The sequence below is a fragment of the Rhinoraja longicauda genome, chromosome 30 (genome assembly GCF_053455715.1).
Source record: "Rhinoraja longicauda isolate Sanriku21f chromosome 30, sRhiLon1.1, whole genome shotgun sequence".
Classification (NCBI taxonomy): domain Eukaryota; kingdom Metazoa; phylum Chordata; class Chondrichthyes; order Rajiformes; family Arhynchobatidae; genus Rhinoraja; species Rhinoraja longicauda.
The window spans coordinates 671,448-689,034 of record NC_135982.1 but is presented as its reverse complement, the minus strand read 5'-3'; the positions used below and the strand labels follow the sequence as shown (position 1 = coordinate 689,034).

At 41.8% G+C, this 17,587-nt stretch overlaps 2 protein-coding genes across 6 annotated transcripts in view; one reads left to right on the top strand and one right to left on the bottom strand.

Moving 5' to 3' along the window:
- The window catches only part of LOC144607979 (myo-inositol 2-dehydrogenase-like), a 66,475-nt gene that overhangs the window by 28,380 nt on the left and 20,508 nt on the right, over positions 1-17,587 (bottom strand). For 3 of the 4 annotated variants that reach the window (XR_013549154.1, XM_078425164.1, XM_078425163.1), the window contains exons 2-5: positions 9,294-9,878; positions 3,638-3,708; positions 1,024-1,132; positions 417-544 (exon numbers count right to left, since the gene is read on the bottom strand). Coding sequence is in view for 3 of the 4 variants with exons in the window: in XM_078425163.1 (XP_078281289.1) it covers positions 417-544; positions 1,024-1,132; positions 3,638-3,708; positions 9,294-9,878 (893 nt within the window). In the remaining variant the exon portion in view is untranslated. The remainder of the gene's footprint in view (positions 1-416; positions 545-1,023; positions 1,133-3,637; positions 3,709-9,293; positions 9,879-17,587) is intronic. The other variant, XM_078425165.1, reaches the window with a different exon arrangement.
- LOC144607980 (uncharacterized) overlaps positions 1-17,587 on the top strand; it is a 36,776-nt gene that overhangs the window by 13,563 nt on the left and 5,626 nt on the right. The window contains exon 2 of one of the 2 annotated variants that reach the window (XR_013549155.1): positions 16,210-16,562. The exons of the other annotated variant lie outside the window; for it this stretch is intronic. The gene's annotated coding sequence lies outside the window, so the exon portion shown is untranslated. Of the gene's footprint in view, positions 1-16,209; positions 16,563-17,587 lie in introns of those variants that run through there. 2 annotated transcript variants of the gene reach the window in all.

The following is a 17,587-nucleotide window of genomic DNA, read 5'->3' as shown; positions in this document are numbered from 1 at the left end:
CCCCCAATTGACGATCCCTCTCTTCTGACGAAGCCCATTGCCGGGGTCGTGGGCGGGCGAGAGGGTGCCATTCACCTCGGCCACCAGCGCTACAGCCAGAGCGAAGTGGACCCAAAGCCTCTCCTGCATTGGTCGAGCACCCTTCCCTCCCCCACTCCCTCTCCCCTGCCCCCCACCCCCTCCCCACTATCGTGTGTGTGCAGGTGAAAACCACACACACACAAATGGAAGAAAAAAGCACACAAGAAATGCACAGACAACGGGACAAACAAGATGAGAGTTTTGGTAATATATATAGATTTCCAACTTCGACGAAGCCTTAACTTGACGCACCAAATCAGTTTCCCTTATTTTCCTTACACATATCACTCTAAATTTTAAATCAGAAAATCCAACTTGCTTTTGCAATGTCATACCTGTCTTTTTAATATAGCTTAAAGCCGGAGAAGGATAGGTCTTACTGACACTGATAATTCGCTGAATCCTTCCCAGAGCCTTGTTGTGAACCTTTTTGTACAAGAACTGGACAGCAGGATCAAAACGTCTGCATGGAAATAGAAAATGGTCAATTATATTAACAAGCAGAGTCTTGTTTGATAATGAAGTGCAATAGAAAACAATATCAAAATAAATTTATTGAATTTAGAAAGGAATCAACAGGAGTCTGGAAACAAGCAATCTTTGCAGATTCCCAAATAAATGACATTCCAATCTCGACTTAAGGATTCACTATTTAAAAGATATTGTAACATCCTTTGAACAAGTGCAAACAGTGTTTATAATGAACCTGTTCATTATAATCAAATACAAACAATTCCCAGCTGTGGGCAGATTCAGGATTCTTAGCTGATTTTGCTGTCCGACTCTTCAGCCAGCGGAGATCAAGTAGCAACAGAGGCAGAGGATCAAACGGAAAATATTCCCAGTCTGTATTACATTTACTCTGATAACAAGATCAAGTAAGCTACCAATGTAATATTCTAGATTCGGGCTTTATACTTCCACCCAAATTATTCTACTCACTTATACAGTCCACAGACCAGTGGTTTTCCAACTCTTGCAGCTTCATCAAAGCATGATTCAGCAATCTGTTTGTCTAAACTCAGCAGCTTTTCACAAAATACTCCTTTACCTGAAAAATAAAGAGCATCATTGATTCAAAGTACTAGATACAAGGATTTTTTTTCTGTATTTTGATAAATACTGGATTAATGCATTGGAGCAGAGTAGCTGCTTTAGATAGTAATTAGGACATTGTACACCTTGGGTAACATTTCAACCTTCTACTAAAATACACTTAATCTCAAACATAAAATCATAAATTAACGAACACAATAAAGCAACGCAATGAAGCAGAATCATTTCCCCCCAAAAAAATATACCATACTGTTCGGAAGAAAATCTAATTGATTTTTCTTGGTATCATTAAAAATAATTCATCTGAATGATGCATTTTTGTCCACCATGTGAATAACCCAAGTTAAAAATTGCAGAAGATAACTTTGCAACGCCATACAGAAACATTTCATAGTTTCAGTAGTTCACAGGAATCATCTTTTTGAGAGGGAAACGATTAAAACACGATAAATACTGGACAAAATAAATAAACAAGTTGTAAGAGATTCCATATCTATGCAATAAGCAGGGTTTAGTTACATTGATGTACAGTGGTCAGTTTTATGGGTGGGTCCTTCTTCAAATGAAGAAATCATGACCCAGCATGGTGTATAGATATTACCCAGCTGCTTTCCATTAATTTTGCTGATATATTTAAATGTCTTCATATTAATATCCATTCTTAGCCATGCTTTTCACCTATTTCCAACCTCCGGAGACGCTGCCTGTTTCTCCAGATTTTTGTTTCTATCTTCGGCGGAAATACAAACATGGATATTGAGAAGAATTACTAAAACAAGAAACATTATAGTAACCCTTCATGTTAACGGACCCTTTACAATGGATTTTGGTTATAGCGGACGGACCTAGTGATGCCACCTATGGCTCGCATTGTCCTGCAGGCTGCCGAGAGCCCCGACTTCCAACGCCACTCGACTCACAAGCCACCGCATGGGGTCTGGCTAATGCAGCTGCTGTTGTGGCTCACATTGTAGTCCCTGGGAATAGCGCTTTCCTCGGGCCGCCACTACCGACAGGATGTGCTCGGTCACCATGGGACTCCCTCCCCTCCCACTAGCTGCTGCCTGTCGGCGTTGCTTTGTCCACTCCCTGCTCACCCACTGCTGCCGCCTCCCCCTTCTCCAGTCGCTCTGTCCGCTCTGCCTCTTCCCCCACCCCCACCTCTTTCTTCCCCAGAGTTGCCAACATCACGCTGGAATCAGCAGTAGGCGAGAAGAGGGAGCCCCAAGGTGATCGAGTGCATCCTCTTGGCAGCGGCTCAAAGAAGGCGCTGGCGGCCAGGGGCTACAATGTGAGCTGCAACAACAGCCACGTCACCGGACCGTGCGGTGGATGAAGAAGTGCTCACTCGTGCAGATCAGTGGCATTGGCACCTATTTAAGGTTTAACAACACAAAGTGCTGGATTAACTCAGCAGACTGAATCAGTCTGAAGCAACGTCCCAAAGTCACCTATCCATGCTCTACAGTGATGTTGCCTGACCTGCTGAGTTATTCCAGCATGGTGTCCTTTTGAGTATTAACCATCATCTGCAGTTCAACTACCTACAATGATAATCTCTTACTCTGTTATAACAGACAATCGGCAACAACGAACACTATTCCTCCCCCCAATAGTTTGTACAATGAGAGTTTACCGTGTTTACTTTTTTCAAGAGGCTAGACTGTTCTGATTTTCTGCCTTTAGGGAAGGTTGGGGAGATGAAAAAGGGACAAAATCCTGCTCTGCAAGGCTATACAGCACTGCTTTAATAAGAAATAGAAATTACGGAATAAGGTCCATTACTGAATTCCAGCACCTTTGATTCCAGAGCCTTTCTGGATTATCCGTTTTGCCGGACCAAGAGGTCATGGCCTCCCAGAGGAGCCCAACGGTACGGTATCGGTCCGCCAAGGAGATGAGATATCGGCCCATAAATTTGGCCTCGGAACTCGGCTATGGGAACGGATCTGCCGGCTCCAGCCGGGCCAGAATTCCAGAACCCCAGGCACAGCAAGCAAATTCAGCCTGCTGATCGGCCACGGAAGTTGGCTGTGAGAATGGATCCACTGGCTCCAGGTGGCTTGGAGTCCCAGAGCCCTGGTCGATGTTTGTATTTCATATTTCTAGCATCTATAGTTTTATTTTCAAACTATTACTCCAGAATAAACTACTAGGTTGCTGGAGGATAAATGTGCAGCAAAGAGATTGAACGTTTCTCGCCTTCCATCACAATGAGGAATGTGGAGGAGTCACTGTGGTGGATGTTTATGTTAAAATGTATTTTGTGTGTTACGTGCTTTTTAATTGGTATGACTGTATGGCAAATGAAATTCTTCGTATGTCGCAAAATATACTTGGCTAATAAAGTATGATTATGATATCAAATTCGGTCGCATAACCGTATCATATCATGCATACTTTCCTAAACTTGACAGCAAACTGTCAAACATTAGTCCCTCAACATCATCCTTTCTTTCCCCTCCAATTCCCATCCACATTTATCCAATACACACTATACCTGCGCGTAAAGCATCCAGAACAACTTCCGAGCCTTCCTCTGCCAGCGAGCAAATAATGACTCCTGAGACACTATACAAATGAAAAGGAAACAGTAATCTTTATAGGTTAACTTGAAAAGCATGACGATCACAAAACTAGATCACCATTCCTAATTGTGGATAAAATATAACATTGAAATGTTCTAATTCTAATGCACAAAGGAAGGTTGTTGCAAAACATTATCATCTGTTACATTAAATATAAACACCAATAGAATGCATATTAACTACAATATTACCAATGGCATATTTACTTGGCCCATCCATCTCAAATATAGGGCAGCCTTTCCCATCTATCCTTTTGACCTTGAACTAAATGACTCTGCAGACCTTCGATTGTGACAAGGCCTGCATGGGAATGGGCTATAAAGTTAGGCAGTATCGTTGGCAACAATGTATTCCTCTCCAATGAGCCAAATGCATTCGCTACTTGTTTTGAACAGAAGGTCACTGGAATGAGTCTCAAGTTGATCTGTATCCACGATAAGGCTGCCCTTCGTGAGAGTGAGCCAGAGGATGGAATTCTTGGCCGTGTCCTCAAACCTGCACAGACCATATGCCAGGAGTATTTATGGACATCCTTAACCTCACCTGACTCCCATTTATTGTTCCAATCTGTAATATGACCATTATCATCTAAGTGCCAAGTAAAACAAGTCAGTGTGCCTTAAACCATCATCCAATGGCTGACAATGGCTTTTGGAAGGGTGGGCTGAAAGATGGCAGATGGAGTTTAATGCTGATAAGTGTGAGGTGCTGCATTTTGGTAGGACAAATCAAAATAGGACGTACAGGGTAAATGGTAGGGAATTGAGGAATGCAGTGGAACAGAGGGATCTGGGAATAACTGTGCATTGTTCCCTGAAGGTGGAATCTCATGTGGATAGGGTGGTGAAGAAGGCGTTTGGTATGCTTGCCTTTATAAATCAGAGCATCGAGTATAGAAGTTGGGATGTAATGTTGAAATTGTACAGGGCATTGGTGAGGCCGAATCTGGAGTATGGTGTGCAGTTCTGGTCGCCAAATTATAGGAAGGATGTCGACAAAATGGAGAGGGTACAGAGGAGATTTACTAGAATGTTGCCTGGGTTTCAGCACTTAGGCTACAGAGAGAGGTTGAACAGGTCTTTATTCTTTGGAGCGTAGAAGGTTGAGGGGGGACTTGATAGAGGTTTTTAAAATTTTGAGAGGGACGGACAGAGTTGACGTGGGTAGGCTTTTCCCTTTGAGAGTGGGGAAGATTCCAACAAGGGGACATAGCTTCAGAATTGAGGGACAAAGGTTTAGGGGTAACATGAGGGGGAACTTCTTTACTCAGAGGGTTGTGGCTGTATGGAATGGGCTTCCGGTGGAAGTGGTGGAGGCTGGCTCGATTTTATTATTTAAGAGTAAATTGGATAGGTATATGGATAGGAGGGGATTGGAGGGTTATGGTCTGAGTGCAGGTAGATGAGACTAGGTCAGGGAGAATGGTCGGCGTGGACTGGTAGGGCCGGACAGGCCTGTTTCCATGCTGTAGTTGTTATATGTTATATGTTATATTCACCATCATGAACTGATTCAAGACCAGGATTTCCCCACTGTTATGCCCACTCTTAAATGGACCTCCTGTATGCTAGGGATAAATCCCCAATTTTCCTATCTTCCGTGGTCCTTCCACTTGTTTTATTTCACTTTTTCTGTTGCCGCAATATTATACTCTGCACTCTTTTTCTTTTGCAGTACCTGATATGGTATGATTTGCCCAAATCGCACACAAAAAAGTTTTTCACTCTATATTTACAATTGTGACAATATTAACCGAACACCAATAACAAAACGGCATTAAGAGCCAACCACATTGTTGCGGGCCCAGGAATCACATCCGAACCAGACAAGTTAAAGAGCAGAATTCCTTGCCCAACATGATTTAGCAAATTGGAAGGATGTGTTTGATGACAGTTCAGGATTTCATTGCCATCCTCATTGTTGTTAACTTTTTATTCCAATTTATTGACTTCAGTTAGCATATCCGTTTGATATTCATTCCAGATATTCTATAAGCTTCTTTAGCACAAATACTCACAAATCCACAACTACTGAAATTGTAAAATAATGTTGTAAAATAACAGACAAAATTATATACAAGTGGTGCTAACATCCATAATGGCTTTCACCCATCTGGATTGAGCAATTGCAACCAATACAATTAGGATTTTGAAATTTAAGTTAAAGACAGGGTGATACTTGTCAAAATACCTTCTAATGTTCAAACAATATATCTCAATGAATAATGGTAAAGAAGTACAGAAAATAACCAATCCTGATGGGATCATTTTCAGTTATTGCTCCATTATACAATTTACAGCATAGGAATTAAGAGACTTTGCTGAAGAGCCTCATCAGGTCTATTGAAAGGTCCCAATGGTATCCAGGAGAAAAATATAAGATGGAACTCTCTAGTTAGTTTTTAAATCACTCTTGTTCGACAAATGGCTAACAAGCCTGAGTATTTGCTTCATTGATAGGGGTATGGAATTCAGTTACCATGGCAAAGACAGCCACACCCTGGCTGTGCGTACATTCGGGACTAGTAGATGACAAACGGCCACTTAGGTAAAGGCTCTAGCTCACTGGTTTGCTGAGGACCTCCCCACTTAGAGGGATATTCATGAAAAAAATATTGACAATGTTCATATGAATGTATAAAAGGTAAATAAACAAAGCTTATGTATTATCATCTTTTTCAATGGATCATGCTTTTTCTTCTGGTAGAGTACCAAACCATGCAAAAGAGTAAACAGAATGAATTGTAGCTGATTTAAGGGGAAATAATGTGGAATATCTCCCGAGAGCCATCAAGCAAACTTGGTGCATTTACCTTAACTGTTCCAACAATCCAGTTGGTTCAATAAAAAGCAGATGCATATTAATCAACGTTATGACAGTAAATAAGCAATGGCTGACTCTAAAATAATTAATACATTGTTTAGTAATATCTCAGAGTCAAAACACTCAACAGCAAATGTGGTCTAGTTGTGTATTTCAAGAGAAGTCAAAGATACTGTTAGTTCAAAATAAGAAGCTTTTACTGTTGCAAATAAAAAACAGCAAAGGTGAGAACTGGGAATATTTCAGAATTCAAAGGGATTAATAAGAAAAATAAAAGGAAATGAGAGTTACTCATTGAGAAACACAATCAAACTGGCACAACATGCTGGAGTAACTCAGCGGCTCCGGCAACATCTCTAGAGAACATGGATAGGTGATGCTTCAGATCTGGACCTTTCTTCAGACTGGTTGTAGTGGTGGGAGGAAGCTGGAAGAGGAGAACATGCCAGGCAAGTGGTAGGTGAATATACGCAAGGGAGGTTTTGATTGGCAGGGTGGACAATAGTCAGAGATGGAAGAAGACAAAGGCTGTGAGACATAAAGAAACATAGAAAATAGGTGCAGGAGGAGGCCATTTGGCCCCTTGAGCCAGCACCACCATTCATTATGATCATGGCTGATCATCTACAATCAGTAACCTGTGCCTGCCTTCTCGAATAGTGAATTCAAAGGAAGGGATTGAGGTGGAAGGGGACATGGGGAAGGGGAAAGAGTTGTTTCTGCTTAGTTACCTAAAATTGGAGAATTCAATGTTCATACCATTGTGTTGTAAACTACCCAAGCAGAATATAAGGTGCTGTTTCTCCAGTTTGTGTTGGGTCTCCCTCTGGCTGTGGAAGAGTACCAGGATTGGTTGGTATGGCAATGAGTTAGAGAGTTAAAATGTATAGCAACTGGGAGACCCAGCAGGCCTTGGTGGAACGTGCACGTTTTCGGTGAAATAGTCGCCTGGTCTATGCTTGGTCTCACCAATGTAAAGGAGGCCACATCGGGAGAACCAAATGCAGTGATCCAGAGGTGCTGCCTGACCAGAGTTACTCGAGCAGTCTTTTTTTGAAAACTAGCATCTTCAGTTCCTTCTGTCTATGTAAAAAGAGACAGCATGTTCTACAGATGCAACCATGTCAGAAAGAAAATACTAAGGCTGTGAGATATAAAGAAACATGTGTGTCCCTTACGGACAGAGTTCAGGAAAATTGTAGGTAACGAAGAAATGGAAGAGAAATTAAGCAAGTATTTTAATAAATGTCACAACAAATCCTCTTAAAAATTGAGAGGAACTACAGGCTTGAAAGAGCTCATGGGAATTAACATCAGTAAAGAAATTAGTTTGGAGAAATTAATGGGTTTGAAAATAAATATCTGCCCAGAATGTAATGAAAGGCATTTTAAGATGCTGGGTTTGGAGATAATGTATTCAGAGGTCTAATATGTGGAATTTCAAAATTCCACATATTCTATAAAGTTCCTACAAATTAGGAGATAGCAAATTAGACAGGAAAGAGAGAGAAATTGGAAGGCTGTGACTTGTGGAGTGCCACAGGAATCGGTGGTCCAGCCTCAGTTGATCACAATCTACACCAGTGATTTGGATGAAGGGGTTAAGTGTAACATATCCATATCTGCTACTGATACAAAGCTGATGCATTGTAATCTGTGAGGAGGATGCAATAGCATAGCACAAGAATAGGTCCTTTGGCCCACATAAGACCAACTCTGAACTGCCTGCACGAAATCCATATCCCTCCATATCAATGAGCCCATCCAAAAGTCTCCAAGGAGACTCCAAGGCCAAATATTTTCAAGGAGAATACATAAAGGCTTCAGAATAGATACAGGCCAAGTGAATTGGCAGGGGCGTGGCAGATGGAATATGATGTGGCAAAATAGATAATCCCTTTTGATAGAATAAATAGAAAAAGGGGGATATTTTTAATGCAGTGAGCCACTGAAAGATGTTGGTGGGTAACATGAAGCAGAAAGATAACAGTTTTGAGGCAAAATGGGCTGTATTTCAAGGGGAACCGATTACAAAAGCAGGATATCTAGCTGCAGTAATTTAGGAACATGATGGGACTGCATCAGGAAGATGGTTGAGTTTCCCTACCCAAGGAGGGAATTGTTGCATTAGAGTAAGAGCAGCAGAGCTTCATCAGATTGGTTTCTGGTACGGCAGGTTTGTTGAGCAAAAATAAATTTGAAATGTAGAAGAATGAGAGGCAATCCGATTAAAAAAAATACAAAATTCTTACAGGCTTGACAAGATGGATGTAGACATGCTTCCTCAGCTTAGGTGTCAAGATCCGGGAATCTATCAGAACATCAATGATAAGAAATTGGTTTCACCTGAAGGATAGTAAATCTCTGGAATTTTCTACCATAGATAGCTTTGGAGGATTAGTTGCTAAGTGTATTCAAGTTATATATCGATAGATTGTTAGACATTAAGGGAATCATAGTGCAGGAAAGTGGGGTTGGGATAAAGTGTCAACCATGGTCTGACATAACTTTATGGCAGAGCAGCACGAGAGACCCTACAGCCTACTCCTGGTTCTATTTCTTCTGATGATTTTGACCATTTGCTGAAGTTGAAGCATGGCAAGGATTAAGATAGCTTGTTGCACCTTTGGATAGCTGTGGCTCTGCCCAGAATATCTGTGAAAGAAAGCAAATTGGTAAATTTCTGAAATACACAAAGCTCCAATACAGGAAGGTCTCTGATGAACTGAGAGCATATAACCATACCATTGGTCATTGAGCACAATGTCCGCATCCTGCCCACGTACCACCCTGGTATTCGCAAGAACATCTGCACTGAAGGCACTTTCCAGATCCTGAATGCAGTCCTCTACAATGTAAAGCAAGGTGCAGCCACTCTCCTCTTGAATACTTTTAAACAAAGCTCTGTTGCCGCTAGAAATGCCAAAAAGTGCCAATCCGATGCGACCGCCCATCAAGTCGTTGTTCACATATCGTCCCATTGTCATATTTGAAACAATGTTATTAGAGGCTTCTGGAATGATGTGCCTTTGGCCACTGGATCTTGAAGAGTGGGAATGACCAAGGACTTGAAGGCCATTGAATGGTGGTGTTGAACCTGAGGAAGAGTTTGAGGTAGCCGTGTCATGGTGAATAGTCATTGTGTTGGTCATAGAGTTGGATACACTTGTTCTGAATGAGATCATGTTCTGATTATGACACACAGGAGAAGAAACATTATTGTTGAAGCTGGTGGGACATGGGTTAGGTCGGAATACAAATGACGACGACTGTGGTAGAACAGATTGATCGAGCACGGACATCCCAGCAGAAAGATCCGTAGGGGGAGACCTAGGGAAAACAAGTATCAAAACAAGATTAGATAATTAAATAAAGCGTGGAATTGTTTTAAAGATTTCTATTAATTTTGCTTCTTCAAGTTAATTTGATACATACACGCTAGCTGAAACAGATTTATCAGCGCAGAAAGCCACATAAAGTGGTACAAGATAATCACTGTCATTCCCCAGTTCTATAAATGGAATTCTTCCATGTCGTTTGAAGGAGCTGGTCAGAAATCAGGACCAGCATGTTCTTGAGGAAGAAACACGAGAATGCCAAAATTCAGGACACTTGGATGACAAGCAATATTACAAATCTCGTCAAAGAAAAAGGAGGCATTTGTAAAGTTTAGGAAACTGAAATCAGACAGGGCGTTAGAGAAAGTATCACAAAATGCAGGAGAGAAGGAATGGTGACGTTTCGGGTCGAGACCCTTGTTCAGATTGATGTCAGGGGGGGGCGGGACAAAGAAAGGATATAGGTGGAGACAGGAAGATAGAGGGAGAACTGGGAAGGGGGAGGGGAAGAGAGGGACAGAGGAACTATCTAAAGTTGGAGAAGTCAATGTTCATACCACTGGGCTGCAAGCTGCCCAAGTGAAATACGAGGTCCTCCAATTTCCGGTGGGCCTCATTATGGCACTGGAGGAGGCCCATAACAGAAAAGTCAGACTGGGAGTGGGAGCTGAAGTGCTCAGCCCCCGGGAGATCAGGTTAGTTAAGGCGGACTGAGTGAAGGTGTTGATCGAAACGATCGCCGAGCCTGCGTTTGGTCTCGTCGATGTAGAGTTAGAGTGAGTCAGGGGAGTGGAGAATTTGAGGTGGTTAATGTCCAGCCAGCAGTTGGAGATGAAAAGTTCTAGTGAGGGTAGTTGGCCAACCGGGGGGGTCCGAGGATGGGGTCCGCTGGGTCGGGAGAAGGGGTCATCACTGGGTGGTGAGGACTCCTTCCCATGGAAAAAGGCTCGGAGGCGGAGGCGACGGAAGAGCTCCACATCATGGCAGACCCAGTCTGAAGAAGGGTCTCGACCCAAAACATCACCCATTCCCTCTCTCCTAGATGCTGCCTGACCTGCTGAGTTACTCCAGCATTTTGTAATACCTATTGGACGAATGGATTGTTTTCTCTAGACCAAAGGATGATGGGCAAAATGATTGCAGGATATAAAATTATGAAAGACATATGTACAGTAGATTGAGTACGTCTTTTTCCCAGGATACCCCAGTGTCTCGGTTCTTGGTTCTCCAAAATATTCCAAATGGAATTTAAACTGGAGGTGGCGGGGTATGGATTTAAGCAAGAAGGGCTTCTTGGAGAAGAGCTGCCTTAAATTTGGTTGCATCTGGTTGAATAACTATAGTAGGGTGAACACTATTCCATGCTTTAATTGTGCGAGGGAAGAATGAATTGCTATACACATCTGTCTTGATAGCTGGTATGTCAAATTGAATCAAATGCCCTCGTCTACTCCTGATAGGTTTGGGTTTGGTGTAGATGTGGTAATCTATGTTGAGCTGACCATTTAAGATTTTGTAAAAACAGGTCAAACGGTGGGCTTTACGTCTGTCTTGGAGCGTGTTCCACCCCAATGAATTTAGAAGTTCGGTAACACTCGCTTCTCTCTCATAGGTATTTGTAACAAAACGAGCTGCCTGTCTTTGGACATGTTCTATGGAAGAAATGTTTTTAATTGTGTATGGGTCCCATGCTGCAACTGCATAGTCCAAATGTGGTCTAACAAGGGTGAAGTATAACTTCTCCTTGATAGAAGTTCAACAATGATAAAAGTTGCGTCTCAGAAAATTTAGGACACCTGTTGCTTTCACCGTTGCATGAAGAGTCTGATCATTCCAACGTAGATCGTTCTGTAATTTGATGCCAAGATACTTGGTCTGTTTGGATTCGTCAATGGTGGCACCAAGGATATTATATGATGTTTCGCCTGGTTTCCTCCTCCTGGTGACACCATTTGGAAGGATTGAACTGCATCCCCCATTGTTGTGACCACTCAAATATAGGATCGAGATCTTTTTGGAGAGCATCTTTATCATCAGCTGACTTAATTTGACGAAACAGCAAACAATCATCAGCGAATAGTCTGATCATGATTGTGACTTTTTCATGGATGTCATTAATGTACAGCAAAAACAGATGAGGGCCCAGTACTGTGCCCTGAGGTGTACCACTTAACACTGGATGCCAATCAGAGCTTTTTCCATTCACACACACGCGCTGAAGATGTTTTGTCAGAAAACTGGAAATCCATTGTTTCGCGTTGGAATGAACACCGTAGAAGTCAAGCTTCCGAAGCAGTCTCTGGTGTGGGATGACATCAAATGCTTTAGAAAAGTCTAGTACTTCTAAATCCCTGACAACATTGCTGTCAAGGTTCTTGGCCAGGTCATTTGTTGTCAGGATAAGCTGAGGCATGATCTATGCCTCCTAAATGCATGTTGGTTGCCAGCAAGTATGCTATGTTTGCTAAGGTGTCTCATCAGATTACTATTGGTTATATGCTCCAGTAATTTGCAGCAAGTGCTTGTTAATGAAACAGGATGATAATTAGCCGGGTTAGTGGTTGAACCCTTCTTAAAGAGAGGAGTGATGTTAGCCTTCCTCCAATCCAGCGGAACATCACCTGAGTCAAGCGACTGTTGGAAAATGAACTGCAAAACAGGAGCCAGTTCTTCGGCCGCGATCTGTATTTGGTCAGGTCCAAGCTTTTGTTGTATTGATGTTGAGCAGTAACTTCTTTACACCTTCAAGCTCAATTTCAATAGCATATGGGCTGGGTGGTAGATCTGCGAATGATGAAGGCTCCGTATCTTCCCGGGTGTTGACTGTCCGTCTAGATTTCACATATCTCCAAAACGCCTTGGGTTGCTCCCCCTCAAGAATGGAAGAAACATGTTGTCTATGAGTACTCCTAATAGCGCGATCAACTTGCTTTTGTACTCTAGTAAAATTGTCCCAATCCAGTTTTGTACCCCTTTTTTGGGCACGGATATAAAACTTCTCTTTCTTACTGCAGAGACTATTCGGTTTTGCCGAAAACCAAGGACCCTTAGAGTTTTTGAGGAACATGATTTACAACAATGTAATTTAAAGAGTCTGTCAGCCACACCCAGTTGTCCTTTACCATCCTTTTATCTGGATGCAGGTTAAAGAAATCTTTCCTCAGTTTTTCTGCCAAGTTGTTAAATTTCTCACTGTTCACTTTTCTCCAGAGGGAAATTTTACGCAGTGGTTTTGAAGAAACTTTAATCTTTGTGTGTAGTGTTGCTTGAATAATAAAATGATCGCTGATTCCAGCACACGTTGCAACCTCCGAAATTAAGTCTGGATGCGAAGTCAACAATAAATCTAAAGTATTTTCAGTGCCACTTGCATCATCACATCTGGTAGGGAAAGTGACTTTTTGGGACAGGTGATTTTCCAAAATAAGGTCAGCCAGGGCTTCCTGAAGAGTCCCCTTTGGTTCGCTTTGTGTGCCATCAGACCAATCTATACCTGGGACTTTGAAATCCCCCCCCCCCCCCTCGGATGATAAGTGGAGAGCGTGACAAGGCGCTAATTTTGGAGATGTTTGATTTAAGATCTAAAAGAGGCACAGATTACGTGTCAGGCGGTCGGTAAAAGCTTCTCTGTAACGACTGACCCTGGAGCGTAGCTTGACACCACATTTGCTCAGAGTCGCTGTCTAAGTCAGTTCTTTCAAAACAAGGAATGGTATTGTTTACTCCGATGAATACACCACCTCCATGCGAGTTTCTGTCCTTTCTAAAAATTTAGAGATGAGGATGGAAAATCTCAGCAGATTTGATTGTTGGGTCTAGATTCAGAACCGATAAGGATATCAGGTTTTTCAATTTCAATAAATTAATTTATAGCAAATACTAGAGGGCATATCTTTAAGGGGAGAGAGGGAAAGTTTAAAGGGGATTTATAAAGTAAGTTGTTTATTTAAAACAAGGTTGTGCCTGAATGTGCTGCCAGAGGGTGCAGTGGAAGCAGATACAAAGCAATGCGTAAGAGGATTTAAACAACACACGAACAGGCAGGGAATGAAGGAATATGGACAAAATGCAGACAGATATGCAGTATGCAACTGCTCAAATGATACACAAGGCCTTACATATTTAAGATAGACACAAAAAGCTGTAGGAACTCGGGTCAGGCAGCATCTCTGGAGAAAAGGAATAGGTGACGTTTCAGCTCAAGACCCTTCTTAAGACGGAGTCAGAGGAAAGGGAAACGCGAGATACAGACGGCACATGGTTTTCCTTCCTACCCTACATACTAATCCTACTGGTTCAAACATGTCAAATGTCCGTTTGATCTATTGCAAGAACAGCAGGAATCTTTCTTGTTCTGCTCATAATTTTCTCCATAGCACATGGCTCCATGGCACTTTTAAATAACCAAAAAGTAATGACACTCAAGGGTCCTGACCCAAAATCTCACCTATCCATGTTCTCCAGACATGCTGCCTGGAGTTACTCCAGCACTTTTAATAACAAAAAGTAATGTTCTAAGGGTGTTCCAAAGTGCTTAAAATGGAATTAACTACTTTAAGTGCAGTCACTATGATGTAGGAAAGTGACCAAATCAAAATCTCTGTAGTACTGCATGTTCCGGTGTAACGTATTAATATATTAGTGAATGCATTATTCTGTGAACTCTTGATAAATAGCTGATACACTTGCCCTCATGACAACTGTCACTGTTCTTCAAAATAATTCATCGTATCTGAAATATCTTGAAATTTTTCAGAGCAAAAATAATAAAACAATTTAACCTGTTTCTCTCCTTTATCTACGCATCAGTGTCCTCATGAAAGTTATCGTGCTAGGTCGATTCTGCCAATAGAGTCATTGGGGACATGTCGAATTTCTTTAGTCTTTGAGAAAGTAGAAGTGTTGCTGTGCTTTCTTGGCCAAATCGCCCATATGTTTGGACCAGGTCAAATTGTTGGTGATATTTACGCGTAGGAACTTAACTGTCAATCATCTCTCCAATTTGTAGTTTCGATCATACAGAACAACACAAAGAACAAGCCATGAAGTGAAAAGGGACTCAGAAATATTCATAAACCAAAGCACATGTTAAGCAAAACTTATTTGGATCATGCAAGTATTGTTAAAATAAGGTTATGGATGAAATAAGCTCTACATACAGATTGAAACAAAAATATAGTTATTGATTTTCATTGTATTGACTGATGCATTTAAGCGAGAGGATAGAGCACAGAAACAGGCCCTTCTGTTCACCGAGTCCATGCCAACCATCAACAATTCATTTACCCATATCCTGTATTAATCCCTACTTTTCAGATCAAACTACCTTGGCACTCATCCCACCACCTAAAGCAAGTACTGTTTAGAATAATCAATAACCCCCCCAACTACTCATGTCTTTAGAATATAGGAAGAAGCTAGAGCACCCGAAGGACACGCTCACAGACAGAGGGAGAACACGTAAACCCCACACATGCAGCATCTGAGATCAGGATCTAATCCAGGTTTGTGAGGCATCATCGTTAATAGGCCTCCCATCAGCCATGCCACTGTGCTAATCATATCACGACCAGAAGGAAAACGGCATGCTGATACGGTGAGATGCAGCAAACTGAGATGTGACTTGTGGAGTAAACACATTGATCAGAAACGTTTGGGTTGACTTGCCCGCTTGCTTTCCTTGGTAATTCATTGCCTCATACAAACGATAGCCAAAACTCTATGATCTATAAACCACCAAAAAGTGATGTTTTGATCTCCTCTCAGGTTGAGCAGATCAACAAGTGCTACCTTTAACTTTGTCACTTCATTCCAAATTGCAACTATCCAGAACTTCATGGCCTTGCCCAGTTAATCATTCACAGCATTCCCGCTTTACGAAAGCCTCACATCCTGCTCGTTCTTCCAAGCAACCCGGTTGCTTTATAAACTGCAACTTTAAAACCACAATTACAGTGGATCATTGGCCATCACATTTTATTAATGAGTTTTATAAAAGGTTTTTTTAAACCAAAGACTGCATAATCTTAGATTTAGATTTACAGCAGAAAAGGCCACTCAATTTATACCCGTCAAACGTGAATTTTAGATAAATCCCATTGCCAGCTCCTAGTACACTGGCCTGCAGGTTATGGCACTTCAAATACTCATCTGAGCATTTAGCAACATAAAGATTTCAGTCTATCTTGACTACCATATTACACAGCCTTCATTAATGAGTGAAATAATTTCTCAATTCTCCTCCAATCCTCTACCAATTGATGTCATTGCTCCTTAATTATTGATTTATCTGCTAAAAGGATGTCCTTTTATTTACCCCATAGAGACCTTGAAAATATGGTATAAAGGCAACAAACTGAGGTTCTGATCAACTGCATTGAAAGTGAATGGCAGTGAGATCAAGGGAGCAAATGGCCAACTCCTGCTGCCAGAACTCCAACTGGATCCTACATCAAACAGCTCTGCTGTGTTCAGTGAAGCTTGAAACCAGACATATCGGAGTGATTGAAGACATTGAAAGGAACATACTGTACTTCACAAACCAAGATCTATGCCAGACAAAGTCAATTAAATGTAATAAAAAGAAAGTGAATTAACATAAATTGATAAGGCCAAAGCCACAGTTGCATGCACAGGTTTCATCAATGCAGCCCCAGAAACTGATCTGCAAAACAAATTAAACCATTTTAAATGTAAGGCGAGTATATAGTTAATGGCAAGACCCTTAACAGCACTGATATGCAGAGGGCTCTTGGAGTCCAAGTTCATAGTTCAGTAAAGGTGGCAGCATAAATAAATAGGGTGGTAAAGAAGGCATATGGTATGCTTGCCTTCATTGTGAGGAGCAATGAATACGAGTCAGGAAGTCATGATGCAGTGCTATAGGACTTTGGTTAGGCTGCATTTGGAGTATTGCGTGTAGTTCTGGTCGGCCCATTGCAGGATGTGGAGGCTTAGGACAGGGTGCAGAGGAGGTTTTCCAGAATGCTTCATGGATTAGAGGGTTTCAGCTACAGGGCGAGATTGGATGGACTTGGATTGTTTACTCTGAAACGTTAGAGACGAGAGAAGTCTACACGGTAAAATTGAGAGGTCTAGATAGAAGTGGAACCTTTTATTGCTGGTGGAAATGTCCAACACGAGAGGGCATAGCAATGCGAGAGGAAAAAAGTTTAATGGAGATAGGCGGGGTACGCTTTTAAAAAAGTGTTTTGGGGGCCTGGGATGCAATTGGGTGGTGTTGGAGGCAGATACAATAATGGTATTTAAGAGGCTAGACATATGGAAGACCAAGGAATAGCTGTGATCTGTTTAAAATCAGCACAATGTTCGTCCAAACATTGCGGGCCTGTACTATTCTATGATCTGTTCTAATTTTTAGTTATTTGTTTGCAAGTCAGATGTCTCATCACAAATATACTGGAACAGGCATTGTCACTGTCAATCACCACCCATCAGATTCATGGGCAACACTGACAAGAAACATTAGGTTTCTGCAAAACTGTATGTCATAACTAGACATCAATATCAGCAGTGGAATGATAATGCTTTGTGGAAATCATGGCCAGAACAATTTCCAGCTTGCATGGATTCCCATCAGCCCCATTCCCCTCCGATTTCCCTGTGGCCTATTTTAGTTTATTTTAGATACAGCAGGAAAAGAGACCCTTTGGCCCACCGGGTCCGCGCCGACCAGCGATC